This window comes from Nannobrachium achirus (assembly GCF_963921795.1).
Source record: "Nannobrachium achirus genome assembly, chromosome: 18".
Taxonomy (NCBI): Eukaryota; Metazoa; Chordata; class Actinopteri; order Myctophiformes; family Myctophidae; genus Nannobrachium; species Nannobrachium achirus.
In genome coordinates this window covers 21,594,042-21,609,413 of record NC_137825.1, presented here as the reverse complement: position 1 = coordinate 21,609,413, position 15,372 = coordinate 21,594,042, and the positions used below count along the sequence as shown (strand labels likewise).

Genomic DNA, 15,372 nt, shown 5'->3' with positions numbered 1-15,372 from the left:
ATGAGGGGTCGCGCCGCCGGGTACAGTAAAAACATCTCCTGTAACGCTGCTCTCAAAAATCCACCGCACGTAAGCAATAATGGAGTCCCAAATCACTTCCTGGCTGTTTTCTGTGGATCTGATCTAGAAAATGCATTTCTATGCTCTGAATGGATGGCAAGCGGAGCGGCCCAATTCACATTATTTCTTTGCATAAGGCTGCCCTCTGCCGCCAGCTTGGCTAAAGTACACATATGAGCGTCCATTGTAAAAAGAATTAGTTTGGAAATAATCAATAGATAATTTTCTATAACATCGCAAAGGTAAGCTGCTTTTTGCTGGCACCAGCCCCAATAAATAAAGAATAAATCTGGCAGTAGAACTGTTAGTTTATACTATGACGACAAATGTGCGTCGACTACCTTTTTTCACAGAGGAAAACTAGATTAAAACTAAGCTATGATGACTAAAACTAAAGACTAAATATATTGACGGCAACAAATAAAAACTAGACTAAAATGTTAGGGAGGGACTAGTGGAGAAGAGATCCAGTAGAACTAAAAGACATGTAATTTTATGTTTGATTGCGCTGGGGTGTTGCTCTTTGAAAATAGCAGATCTACAAGCTCACAACGTGTCGCACTGCGCGCTGGTAGATTCAGTTATTTTCAGCACGCAACCAAGAGTAAAATCAGCCATTACGACGCCATCAACGCCTGCCAAAATCCATTTTCGTCGACAAAATAAACGGTAGATTTAGTCAACTAAAAACTAGACTCAAATTTAAACATTTCAGATGACTAAAATAATATTTTAGTCATTTTTGCTTAGTTTTAGTCATATTATGACTAAAACTAAGCAAAATCAATGGTGTTTCAAAATCAACACCAGTGAGTAATACAAATAATGGACCACAGCGCGCGCACACACATACTCAACAATGACTCACGATAATACATTTTATTTTTATCACACTTTACATGTGAAACAAATCTGCTACAAGATTGTGCTACATTACAGAATACATTTGCATAAAAACAATCTAAAAAGGAGGGTTTTAAGAAACAATCAAAAAAATCAATCGGGAAGCAAATACCAAATATAATAGGGGGTAGAACCAGAATTGCAAACCGAATGCTTCATTCAAAAGGAAAGTCTCTCTTGAAAGCATTACCAGACTGCATAGAGAGCTGAGCTGGTGGTGCTGGAGTCAATTCCACAGTGGAGGGGCAGCTGAGCAGGAGGGCTCGGTGGCCTATGGTGAATCACTCATCAACTCCAATTTCACATCACAGCAGGGAGAGCTGTCACTTAAGGGTTCCCAGGGGTGATGATGGCAACTGTCTGTCACCCTGGACTATAGTGTTCACATCATTGCTGTCAGGGCAGTAACCTCTTATCTCCATATTCAAACTTTAGTTTTTTTCGTAAACAGCCCTACTTGGGACGTGCAGAGAATGTTAGAGAGGCAGGATCTGAAATTTCTAAAAGCGCCTTTTGGTGAAAATATCGAAAATAGCAGACCTCCAAGCTCACAATTAAGCATTATCAAGTCAATACTGGAGATGTGGCGTACGGCATGGATTTCTACACAGAGAGGGAAATTCTTTCAACATTAGATGCATTCAAGTTTGGACATCAGGTATGGCATGGAAAGAGCGAATTTGCATCTCTTTCACCATAGTGAAAAGAAGAAGGATTTAGAAGATATTTCTAGAATCGGGTCAAAATATTCAAAGAGTTGCACAAATCTTCTTGATTTTTCGACATAATGAGGTATCCACCCGACAGAGACAACCTTTTAACAGATTAATCACAGATTATTTGACACGCTTGAGTGCCCGTCCATCTACCGTACAAGATGTGACACATGTCTTACTGATCTGAGGTTTCTTGTCTGCGTCCTTATTCGGGGACATTGTACACGAACATTGATGTACATGTAGGGCTGTCACAATATGACATTTTACATGACGATTAATTGTCACTCAAATAATTGGCGATTAACGATTTAATTGTGTTTTTGTCGTTGATAATTACATTTCTGTTTGGCTTTTAAGCTTTGAAGTTGCATATGGCAGATATGACACATAACCTAAACACACAAATAAATTACTGACATATTTGACAACTTACTACATAAAAAATAACATTGATAGTGGAAATAGCCGATCTACAAGCTCACAACGCGTCGCGATGCGACGCGTTGTGAGCTTGTAGATCTGCTATTTCCACTATTTCTGACATTTTTCAACATTCACGATTATGACGATTATGACAAAATAATTGCGATAATGTCAAATAATCACGATTAGACGATTATGTAATAATTGTGACAGCCCTATGTACATGGCGTCTGGTTGGCTGAGGTAGCCTGGCATCTCCAGAACCAACGCGCAAATGTTGACAGAGACGTCATTGCAGGAAAAACTAACTAAAAAAGTGACCACTTTTACCCTATTTCAAAAATAGAGAAAATAAATAACCTAGAGGGTAACAAAAAAGTGACCACTTAAACCCCTATTTCAGAAATAGCAAGAATAGCCTGTCTACAAGTTCACGAGCCTGTAGATAGGCTATTTTCTATGATGACAGTTTGTAGATTTTCTATTATGACATGTCCAAAATAGGGACACCAGGTTGAAAAGGTTAATGCATTGCAGAAAAGAAAACACAGTTATGTAACGAGTGTCCCATGTCTTGGTCGCGGATGGAGATGCACTCCACAGTGTAGCCTTGAATTGTATCGTTCAGAAACCTCTTTTTCTAACTTTTTGTGTTTTTTGTACAATACGCCCTACTTACAGTACGCATATACTATATCTATACTAACAATGCCGATTGATATGAGCCAGGTGCTCTGAATCCTTGATTCGAGGGCGTTCTGCTATTGAGTTCAGTGGTCATAACAGACCTCATTCAGACTGACCAATCCGAATCGAGCATTCAACCATGCCGTGAAATAAGCTTCAGTATTGGTGATGATTTAAACCACTTCAAACGTCATTTCAAAGATGGTGACAGCTTTTTTTTAACCCATTAAGACCCGAGGAACCGAGTCTTCTAAATCCCAATGGATTTGGATTTCTGAATATATTCAAAGATTTGCACAAATTTTCACAATTTTCCAAATATAGCAGATCTACAAGCTCATAGCGTGGCACTCGGTGCTGCGCTATGAGCTTTTATATGAGAATAAAATAATGGTTAAAAAGTGACTTGGATGCTTTCCGGGTTAAATATGGTTTTGTTTGTGCAAAAGAGGACAAAATGTGCCACAGAGGCTCAAAAATCCAGGTCCAGGCACTCCGGTGGATTTAGTAATAAAAGGCCTTTGTTAGCATGTAGATCGGCTATTTTCACAATAATCTTTCTGCGGAACCGAGTCACATTAAATGTAATACCTACATTTCCAAGTGCTTGTCAGGGTTCTTATGACTTCCTATCTAGCCAAGCTTTATAAACCATGAAGAAATATATATACTGTATTTTTAAAGACAAAACAATAAAAAATAAAAGAAAGCGAATATTCGACTTCAGTGAACAACGTTGAATAGTGACTTTGATATTCGAATATTCGAATATTTGGTGAATTCCCTAGCTCATTGTATTCCCTTTCATGAGCACCGGTAGTTTGAGGGATACCAGTAGCGCCTCTGCTATCTTCTTTCATGTTTTTTTTTGTGTGTGGTCTTGTTCTTGGCCTGCAGGCCCGCGTACGGCGGTCGCGATTGCCCCGGCTCTACCTTCGACTACCAGATGTGCAACACGGAGGAGTGCGCCGGGCCGTACGAGGACTTCCGGGCCCAGCAGTGTGTCCAGCGGAGCAACAAGTACCACAAGAACATCAAACACACCTGGCTGCCCTACGAGCACCCCGACGGTATGCTAAGCAGCTTGGATCAGATTACTGTAGATATCTCCTTCATTGTTATCCTCGAGGGAGAATTGTTTTAGCTCGGGTCAAATGCATACATTCATGACGATACATAAATATACACCACAATTAATAAGCCCAGCGAAGTACTTCAAATCTATAAAAGGTGTGCCTATCACGGTCTTTAAAAGAAAGAAATGTCCTCTCATTTCATATGTGTTCCATGGAAGCTATTGGTACACAGAGTTTACTGTAGCTCATCCAGGTGCCTGTCTTCATTTGTGCGTGCGTGCGTGTGTGTGTGTGTGTGTGCGTGCGTGCGTGCATGCGTGCATTCGTGCGTGCGTGCGTGCATGCTTGCGTGTGTGCGTATATTCATGGAGGGCATTAGCAAGCAAGTCCGGTTCAAATTAAATTAAATGTATTCAGAAAGGCCACGATGATATTTGCAGAGAGAAGTTTGATGCATCAGCCTGCATTTCATGCATATTGTATGTTATGTATAGAAAACATCCATTATTCATAATGATAATTTGCATGTTCATTGTGTTTTTGCAGAGGCCCATAAGTGTGAGCTGAGCTGCCGGTCCAAGGAGACAGGAGAGGTGGTGTTCATGAACCAAGTGATGCATGATGGGACGCGCTGCAGCTACACCGACCCGTTCAGTGTGTGCGCCCGCGGGGAATGTCTGGTACGTCTTTTCTCTTTGAAAGATACTGTATTTTCTGGCCTTGATAGTACATTGTGAAGATAGACAGATATAAGCAGGGAGATAGAGAAGGAGCTAAGCTCCAACATCTGGCTTTGTCCGGGACTTGAGGCTTGGCCTACATCTGGCCTACATCTTTGCACAAAGCGCTCAAAGTTTGTTCACCAGGGTCACATTGGCCAAGCTTCGCGGGACGCTTAATGGAATGAATTCATTAATAGCACCGCTCACTTCACACTAGGTGTGATTATTATTAGTTGTGCAAGTACTGCGTCCAACTGCGTATGTAAGTAGGTAGGTAGGTAGGTAGGTAAGTAGGTAGTTAGGTAGGTGGGCTTAAACACCCAAAGCTACCTACCGGTAGCTTTGGGTGTTTAAGCCCGTAGCCCAATCAGGGACCAGCATTTCTGGTGATGCCAGTGGTGATGTCACTGGCATTGTCAGTGCTGATGCCGGATGCCAGACGTGAGCACACCTCATGGTGCACAAGTAGGCCATGTATGGCCTACTTGTGCACAAGGAGCAAGTTGGCACCTCGACAGAGTGCAGTTCTAGTTATTATGTTGTTTTCACCTTTCCTGTAACCCCAAAAGTCCATTGAGTTCGATGGACTTTTTTTGTCCCCTTTCTGATTGGGCAATATAATGTCCAGTCAGACTGGATTGGTCAAGCTTCACGTGACATCTCAATATGGATTTCATCAGGACAGATCACATTTTCTTCCCAGCGGATTCCTCGCGACTCGTGTCTGTGCAATTTCCCAGAATTGCACCTCTATAGTTTCTAAAGTGCTGTTACTTACGTGGGCTTTATTCCTAGTGTTGTTTAAACTAGTGGTTCTGGTAATGTGCTGTAGTTGTCCATGTATCCCCATCTGACAACATTTTGGGCTAGGCACCGTACCAGATTTGAGTTGTTAAAATGCGTCATATCGCGACGCTACTTTCAAATAGCCGATGTACAGCAAACACATACAGCAGGTGCTCATGTGTTAGTCGCTTCTTTTGGCCTTGTTTCCATAGACCTGCACGGTTGCTTATTTCTCTTGCAATATCTGGCAACACCGACCTCTGACCTGTGTAGTCACACTAGAGGCAGCAAATGGAAATGCGTCCAACCATGTTGACAGGGCCTTAAAGACTAGCCTGTTGTCACCTTGTCATGGACATTTCCAGAATGTCATATTCTTGTGTATCTCGTCTACCTTGAGCCTCTCCACCCTGCGGTGCTCATGCTGCCGGTGAATGGCTTGCATCACGTCAGCGACCTTTCTCACTTATTATGTGCTCATCTTAACTTGACTGCAGCTTGCAGCGACAGTCCATCTTACCTTGTGTGAGCCTGTGTTGTCTCCTGTTTGTTTGTCCATTTTTTCCTAAGATCCCAAGTGGTTGGCCATCACTAGTGTGATGTAGCTAGGCTATGTTCTAAACAAGAAAGCATAAGCACATTTACATGAAATGTATTCTACTTTGCAATGTAGTTAGATGAAAATTGTGAAAATGTGGTTGCTCATTGTGTCAAGTGTACATAGCTCGGGGGGACCGTTACTCCGGCCCCCGGCCCCTTGAGTTTCTGACAATGTCGCCCCTGAACAATTTAGTTTTATACCCCTGACCTACAGTATCATGCAGAGAGACAGCAGGGCCGCTCCAGCACTGTATTGTTATGACTGTGTTGTTATTATGTCTGGTGTGTATGCATCATCATGTCACAGCAGCGCTGTCCTGCAGCCTGGGCTGTCTGGCTGGCTGTCTGGCTCCGTACCCGATGTGTGTGTCGGGTTTCATCCTCGGCTTTGTCCATGGCTTATTGTGGAGCTACAAAAAAAGGTGTGTGATTGACTGATCCTCTGCTCTCCTCTCCCCTGCAGCATGTGGGCTGTGACAAGGAGGTGGGCTCCTACAAACAGGAAGACAAATGTGGAGTGTGTGGGGGGGACAACTCCCACTGTCGCACCGTCAAACTGACCCTCACCAAGACTCCCAAGAAGACAGGTAATCATAATATGAATTATGAATGAATTATTCAAGAAACTGTACTTGCGTCACACCGCAACGTATTGTGAGCTTGTAGATTGGCTATTTTCAAAGGGCCAAAACATGTCTAGAGCTGAAGTGGCTAATGTATGTTTATTAATCTAAATCTAAATCTACAAAGTAACTAGTAGCTGAAGTTAAGTAAAATAAATGTAGTTGAGTAAAAGTACAGTATTTTAATCCGAGATATAGTGGAGTAGAAGTAAGAAGTATTGGAAATTTGAAATACTCAAGTCACTTTCCACCATTGTTTAGTCGTTTAAAAAAATAGCTCTTTTGTCTGTTGTGTCATTTATTTTTTGTCTGTCTAAAACCAGGCATGCTGAAGATGTTTGACATCCCGGTGGGTGCCCGTCACATTGTCATCGAGGAGAACGACACCTCTCCTCACATCATTGGTAAGTGTGTACCTTGTAATGTGACCCTGGCCAACGAGCAGCACCTGGCTGCAGACACTAGGGTCCTGTTGATGTCCACGGGAGACAGGAACATCAACAAGTGGCAGGAAGTGACCTCACAGTGTCAAGTGACTTCATGCCGCTTGTGGAGGTCACGTGACGTCTCTGCCTTGCAGTCCAAGGCACTACAGTCCCTTTGAGCCGCATTGTCGCTATGTGTACATGTTATCTTTTATCTTTTAGACAACCCAACTCTACCCCCTAACCCTAAACAGAACCTCCATGGGGTAGAGCAAGAAAGAGGTGTGAGGTCACTTCCTGCCACTTGTTGATGTTCCTGTCTCCCGTGGACATCAACAGGACCCTAGTGTCTGCAGCCAGGTAGTCTTGTGGCCAACTAGTCCAGTCATTATATGAAAAAAACGAAAACAAATTGCAATAGTAGCAAACTCAACTGATTCTGTATCCTCATTATGTCCTTAGTGAGGGAAAAAAAGTCCCAAGGAATCCCATCAAGGGAAAGTTTTGAAAACGACCTACCTACCTTCACTTACTATACACTACACTATAAAGGAAAATATGACTCCCAAAAAATCTGCTTTAAGTGGGATGTGAGGGGTCAAACTAGGGATTTTTAATTATTCTGAATCCATTGCAAGCATTTGTTTTGCATGAAAAACATTCCTTGGGCTAAAAACGGACTCATCACTAAACCATCGTTTTGAGGGGCCATTTCTTGCCCAAGGAATGTTTTTCGTGCAAAACAAATGCTTGCAATGGATTCTGAATAATTAAAAACCCCTAGTTTGACCCCTCACATCCCACTTAAAGCAGATTTTTTGGGAGTCATATTTTCCTTTATAGTATAGTAAGTGAAGGTAGGTAGGTCGTTTTCAAAACTTTCCCCTGATGGGATTCCTTGGGACTTTTTTTCTCTCACTAAGGACATATTGAGGATACAAAATCAGTTGAGTTTGCTACTATTGCAATTTGTTTTAGGTTTAGCCTAATTTTGGCCTAAAATTATTGGACTAAACTGTTGCAGTGCGAATAACACCGCAGCGTTATAGTTGGTGAGAATGAACACGAGTTTAGAGAGGCATGATGTTTGTTGGCAGTCTGCCATTTTTAACTGTACTTGCTGCCTTAGAGTTTATTGTGTATTTTGTGCGTGCGTGCGTATTACTAAGGCCAGATGTCCACACAATGTACAGTATAGTAGAATTTGAGAATTAGACAATTGTGAGGACCAATTTTTCCAAAAGCACTGCTGTTTTATGGTTCAAAAGCTTATACAATTGGGAGACGATTCAGGTTGGGGTTAGGGTTTGGATTTAGACATAAAAATGGCGTTCTCTGTCCTAAAATGTTGTTGTCCTCACAAGTATAGTTGTGTGTGTGTGTGTGTGTGTGTGTGTGTGTGTGTGTGTGTGTGTGTGTGTGTGTGTGTGTGTGTGTGTGTGTGTGTGTGTGTGTGTGTGTGTGTGTGTGTGTGTGTGTGTGTGTGTGTGTGTACTGTATGTAAAGTAAGTGACTACAGTGTATGTGACGCACGGTGATAGACTAAACAAGACAATGGATAAAAAGCAACTCCAGGGACTAACAGTGGAAATGCCACATGGATATTGTTGCTGTCAGGTCCAAACTTTGTGTCTCCACATTTCATTTCATTTTTTTCTAAGTTACGGCCTTGAAGGGTTCAATGTTATGTCCATGTAATAATAAAGTTAAAAGAACGAGATGATGCGCACATCCTTTCCAAGTGCTGGTGCTGGGCTCAGGTCGACATGAGATTAAAAAGAATAGAGGTCCACACACAGCTCAATGCTCCACAGTGTTTATTTAAAACATAAAGTTAGACGATGTTTCGGCCATCAGCTGGCCTTCATCACCTGATGAAGACCTTAACTCTGTATTCTTAGGCTCTGCTTCAGGGTGGTTTGCAGAGGTGTCATTTCAGAAAGAAATAGGGGGTGGGGCAAAAAATAATCGCCTAATTTTTAAACTAGCGAAAATAATCTATCTGCAAGCTCTGACCGCGTCGCCCAAATTAGGGATGCCACGTTAAAAGTGATTAATAAATGAATGGTTGCATTGAACGATAAAAGCCTTATCTAAATTATAACACATGTCACACATGTAGCCTACTGTAGACGATTGATTGCGATGAAATCAGATGAATCTGCAACAACAGTTCAGGTTTGGAGACAATATGCATAAAATAACTGAATTTGAGGTTAAATGTGGGTGTTTGTGATCTCAGATTGTGTGTCACGCTTGTGCACATACAGTACAGTAAATATGTAGCATCACAGGAGCAGAGACACACTCCGCAAAATGTTGTGCGATAATCATTGCAGTAAAATGAGTTATCCTGACGAAAGTGTCTGACTGAATGCTTTACAATTGTAAACAGTTAGAATGCCTCACTGTATAACAACACAGGGCGAAAGTGGTTGAACTCTCTCTCTCTCGCTTACGCTCTCACTCTCGCTTTTGCTCTCGCTCTCGCTCTTTCTCTTTCTCTGAGTGAAAACTCGATGGTTGGCGTTGTCTCTTTTGGTGATAGCTTTACCTGTTATAAGCCTTTTCCTGAAGAAGATCCAAACGGATCGAAACGTTGAAGCAATAAAACAGAGCTGAGTATTACCAGTGTTGCGGACTCTAATCTTCTAATGTACTGCCGTTTGTCCAGCACCTGGGCTAGAGTGGATTAGTGCATGCACTATCACCCCTATAAGCCTTTAGCCGACCTCAGGTATGTGTCATATTGTACGTCGTCTCTTGTGTATGTCAGGTGGAAACCTCATATTATGTCCAAAACTGTTACTATTCAGGATTCAAATGAAAAAAATAGCACACCGACAAGCTCAAAAAGCTCGAAACGTCGCTTCACGCCACGTTTCGAGTTTTAAGATCCACTATTTTGTATACTTTTGTGTGACGTATGATCAAGTATAGGGCACTACTTTACAAAAAAGAAAAACAACAGCAAATGTTAAAATATGGAGGTTTCTGCCCGACAGAAACGATAATACTGAAAAAAGGCTTCAGCGCTGAAACTGCCTTCTTGTCCGAGAAGGAGAGGGGGAGAAAAGGGGCAGAGAGAGGGCAGTGAGTTGAGAGGGAGGAGAGAGAATGTTGTGCGTGCGTGCGTGTGTGAGAGAGAGAGAGAGAGAGAGTATCTCTCAGAAAACAATAGTTCTCTGTGCAATTGGCTGTGGTGAGTTATGATCACCGTGGCGTCCTGCCAGACACACCTCTCCTCTCTCTTCCCCTCTGTATGGGTTCCATTAGTTCATAGGCAGATGAGCGGACAGCTATAGGACTCACAAACAGGGGTGTCTCACCAAATTCTGGGCCCTGGGTACAAGGATTCACTGCGGGCCCCCCAAGAACGTTCTTCATAGGGGGAGGGGGTTTAAATTTAGACTGCTTGTAAATCTGCTATTTTTTTTAAAATTGTGAACATTTGTGCAAGTCTTTGAATATTTCAAATCCTTCTAAGTTTTTTTTTTTAAAGCCTATGTTTCTATGTCAGTGGTGCTCAAATGTTTTCATGTGAAGGACCCCCAAAATGATATGTATTTGGCCAATTTGAGTAAAATTTGAGTTACAAATGTTCGCTTAAAAAATAATGTATTCAAAGATTTGCACACATTTTCACGACTTTTAAAAAATTGCAGATCTACAAGCTCACTCGCACCGCAGCACTCGGTGCCGCGCTGTGAGCTGGTAGATCTGCTATCTTTCAATAGCTAAAGCATAACATAATGAAGGCCCCTCCACCTTGGGCCCTAGTAACTCAGTCCCACTTTTCCCCCCCTTGTGACGCCCCTGCTCACAAACTATTACTGTTGGCTCGACCGCAATGCCAAACAAACGTCTCAGAATGCACATGGACACTTTCCCATGCAGTCAGCAGAGGAATCCCGGTGGTTGTTTAAAAGAGTTCCGAACTGGTGTTTATTTAATTCTCATTGAGGCTTAAGCTCAGAGAAAAGTTCTGATTCTTTCCCCTCTTTCCCCCTATTTCATTGTTTTGTTTGCCCTTGATAGATAAAGTATTCCACCATACGCGCTCCTCTGTGGGCAGCACTGAAGTTCCCCTGTGGGATAAGATAGGTAGCTAGCTAGATGTACAAGCTCGCTCTCTGTCAGCTTGTATGTCTGCTATTTTTTTGAATATTCAACGTTGAAATCTAGTTTTCAATAGGTTAAAGCAGGGGTCTTCAACAGGGTGTCCTCAGAGTTACTACAGGGGGTCCTCCAAATCTTTGTGTGACTTTTCTTTCTCCTTTTTTATATTAATTAACCACTTGAACTCTAGTGTCCATATTCTGAGAACTTTAGCCAAACATAGCAGATCTACAAGTTCACAATACCTCGCAGCGCGAGGCGTTGTGAGCTTGTAGATCGGCTATTTTCGGCAAAGAGGTTTTGTGTAGAGGGGGAAAAGAGCAGACTAAGTACAGAGTGAAATGTCACGTTTATTAAGTATTGACGGTTCAAGTGGTTAAATATCTGAAATTTACATGAATCTAAAATACACTGATGGTTGTGCTGCCAAACAATGAAACTATATTGAATCTATGAAGAGGTCGTGGGGGTCCCTGCTCCATCTCTCTCTGTCTCAACTAAGGGGTCCTTGGCCTTGAAGACCCCTGGGTTAAAGTGAGAGTAGTTAAGCGTGTCTGTGGGAACCTCAAAGTATCAACAAGAACTCTTGAATGCTGCATTCAGGTATGGCATGGAAAGGGGGCATTGGCATTTCTTTCACCATAGTAAAAACTGCATTCATGGTCTGGAGAGGACCATTTTTACAGACAAAATAAAAGGGCAGGGGCTCAAGCCCCCTTTGATGTTTATGTGTGCACGTGCCTGGTCTCCATCTGACAGTGACGTTATGAGCATGCACAAAGCAGGCTGAAACGGCTCACTCACCTTTTTTTCCCCTCTTTTCTTGTGATTGACAGCCGTCAAGAATCAAGTCACCGGGGCGTTCATATTGAACGCGAAGAGCGAAGAGGCCAAGTCGAGGACCTTCATCGAGAACGGCCTGGAGTGGGAGTACTCCATCGGAGGAGAGAAGGAGAACCTGAAGACAGCCGGACCGCTGCACGAGGGCATCGTAGTGCTGGTAGGGATGATGGGACCATAATCGTTATTATCGTCTATCACAAGGGTCTTCAACAGGGGGTCACAACGCCTCGCAGCGCGAGTCGTTGTGAGCTTGTAGATCTGCTATTTTTGGCAAAGGGCCGTTTAGTGTAGAGGGAAAAAAGAGCAGACTAAGTACAGAGTGAAAGGTCAAGTTTATTAAGTATTGACGGTTCAAGTGATTAACACAAATTGACATGAATCCAAAATACACTGATGATTGTGCTGTCAAACAATGAAACTATATGGAATAAATTGTGGGGGTCCCTGCTACATCTCTCTCTCTCAACTAAGGGGTCCTTGGCCTGAAAACGTTGAAGACCCCTGGTCTATCATGATAAAAAAAAAAAAAAAAAAAAACACTCACAATAATCGTATCGTGGAGATCTATTGGAAAGTATTGGAAATCTTAAATTTGTCTTCTGGGGGTCCCTGACACAAAAAACTATTTGGGGGTCCTTCACATGAAAAGGTTTGAGAACTACATTTTGTTTTGTCTGCAGGTCATCCCCCAGGAGGAGGAGGCTAAGATCAGCCTGACATATAAGTACATCATCCACGAGGACCTGTTACCACTCATCACCAACAACAACGTCCTGCTGGCTGAACTGGACACCTATGAGTGGGCTCTGAAGAGCTGGTCGCACTGCTCCAAGCCCTGTGGAGGAGGTCAGTGAGGCTCATGAAGCCTAATAGTCAGGGAATTTTAATAAAACCCTGGGAATAAATTCCTTACCAAACAATTTCTTCACTAATGTGTTCGTAAAGGTGTCTAGTAACATATCTAACAAAGATTAAAATTCAACATCCCTAGCAAAATATTTGACAGCTAGGGTAATTCTGGGTCTCATTCACTTACTATACACTGTACTATAAGGGAAAAAATCTCTCCCAAAAATATGCTTTAACTGTTTTACTGCTACGGACGTTCCCGTTTGCCCCATTTCTCTGTGTCGTGTCGCGCCAATACGGCCGTTCGTTCGTTTACCTTGTTGATGTCTGTTAGCTGATGAGGGGTCGCGCCGCCGTGTACTGTAATCACATCGCCCGCAGTGATGGTCTTAAAAATCCCTTATGCGTTAACATCAACGGAGACCAATTCTCTTCCGTGTTGATTTCTCTGGCCCTGTGCAAAGAAGGTCTCAGAAAGAACAGTCACCAACGTCATTTTAGGCTCCATGGCCATCCGCCATGACACTTTGGGTGGCGGAAGTGCCACCCAAAATAACATTAGCGTCTATGAGCACTTCGTCACTTCCGCCACCCAAAAAGTGTCATGGCGGCGTCCCATGGTGTGCCAACTTCCGGGTGTTGTCTGTTCCTGCCTAACCTTCCTTGGCCCTGTGGCTCTGTGGCCAGAGACTGGTCTCAATGGATGGCAACACATAACGGGCAAATTCACATTCATTCTTGCATGACGCCGCCCTCTGCTGCCTGGTCTGCCAAAGTGCATGTTGCACAATCCAAAAAAATAAAAATAATAATAAATAAATAAATATCTATCTATCTACTATAACGTCGCAAAGGTAAGCCGCTTTTTGCTGGCGCCAGACCCAATAAATAAATAAAACATCTGGCAGTAAAAGAGTTAAGTATCATCTTAGGGTTCTAACTAGGTGTTTTTAAATCTGTGAAACAGATTTTATTAAAGACGTGCGATTGTGCTGAGACATTCAGGCGACCTAGGTCACCTAGGCGACCTATTTGCCTATTGGCTGTCCCCATGTCACATGGTAACCGAGCTAGTTTCATGATTGGGAGCGGCCTTGCGCTGTTCTGGCGCTGTTCTTCTTCTCGAGTTTGGAAAAAAAGGATCCGTTCCGTTTGTCACATTGTCATGATCGTAAAACTTTCTAGTTTCTAGGAAAATTGACTTATATTAGACTATTCTGGATGTGTGGCTAACGGCTAACGCTAACGTTAGCTAGCGCTAGCTGCAGGCTAACGCTAGCTAGCGCTAGCTGCAGGCTAACGCAGGCATGTTATACACAATTACTCATGGAATAAAACGGCGACCCAACTCGGAATGCAATCGTTCACTCGCCGTTGGAAAATTGACTTAGACTATTCTGGATGTGTGGCTAACGGCTAACGCTAACGTTAGCTAGCGCTAGCTGCAGGCTAACGCTAGCTAGCGCTAGCTGCAGGCTAACGCACGAGTCACGGTGTGTAATAAATTCACTTCAACCTCGTGTTGAGCAGTTAAACCTATTTGCTACGTACGTCTACAAAAACGTTCATATTTCAAAGATAAAGTGCTTACTGAAGTCTCACAGATGTCACAGTATGGTACGCTCAAGCAGAATTACCTGTATCTTTCGTATTGTTTAATAAACAGCATTTTAATCCGATCAGACGTCATTTTCTGTTGTTTTTCAGCCATGCGACCCCATCGGTTGCGAGGTGTACTGCACTTAGATACATTAATACCTTTTGAAGGAAACGACGACCGATCGGATTAAAATGCTCCTCTTTAAATAATACGATCATTACGGGACATTCTGCTGGAGCGTACCCTATGGTGACATCCGTGAGCCTTCACTAAGCAATTTATCTTTGTAATCTGACCGTTTGTGTAGACGTACGTAGCAAATTGGTTAAACTGCTCAACAGCAGATTGTGTTGAATTCACGGTTGGCGCAGCGTAGCGTCTTTACATTTAGCCCAATAATGCTAATCTACATCAATAACTAAAGTTTAAAACATACATAAACCACTTTAGCCCTATGTTATACCAAGGCTATTTGAAAATAGCCGATCTACAAGCTCACAACGCATTGCGGTGCGACGCGTTGTGAGCTTGTAGATCTGCTATTTTCAAACATTTTGTACTTTTACTTTTGGTACTTTAAGTACATTTGGATACCAATACTTTTGTACTTTTACTCAAGTACATTTTTAATTCTGGACTTTTACTTGTAACAGAGTGATTCTACATTGCAGAATTGATACTTTTACTTAATTATAAAAATGTAGGTACTTTTTCCACCACTGTGTAAACGTTTGTGTTCTCATGCCAATAAAGCTTCTTTGAATTGAAGATTGAATTGAAGATTGCTCCCCATGTGGCGGAGTACACAATAATGGTAAATAAAGTAGCTTACTCTAAAATAATCCATCCATCCATCCATCCATCTTCAACCGCTTATCCAGCATCGGGTCACTGGGGTAACAGTTCCAACTGAGATTTCTAGAGTTCCTTAATAATA

The 15,372-nt window shown here is 42.5% G+C and overlaps 1 protein-coding gene across 1 annotated transcript in view; it reads left to right on the top strand.

Annotated features, from left to right (window-relative positions):
- adamts14 (ADAM metallopeptidase with thrombospondin type 1 motif, 14) overlaps positions 1-15,372 on the top strand; it is a gene marked incomplete at both ends in the record, with an annotated part of 102,148 nt that overhangs the window by 78,775 nt on the left and 8,001 nt on the right. The window contains 6 exons of the mRNA XM_080747284.1: positions 3,690-3,862; positions 4,415-4,548; positions 6,440-6,563; positions 6,923-7,003; positions 11,980-12,143; positions 12,667-12,832. Of these exons, the coding sequence (XP_080603410.1) occupies positions 3,690-3,862; positions 4,415-4,548; positions 6,440-6,563; positions 6,923-7,003; positions 11,980-12,143; positions 12,667-12,832 (842 nt within the window). The remainder of the gene's footprint in view (positions 1-3,689; positions 3,863-4,414; positions 4,549-6,439; positions 6,564-6,922; positions 7,004-11,979; positions 12,144-12,666; positions 12,833-15,372) is intronic.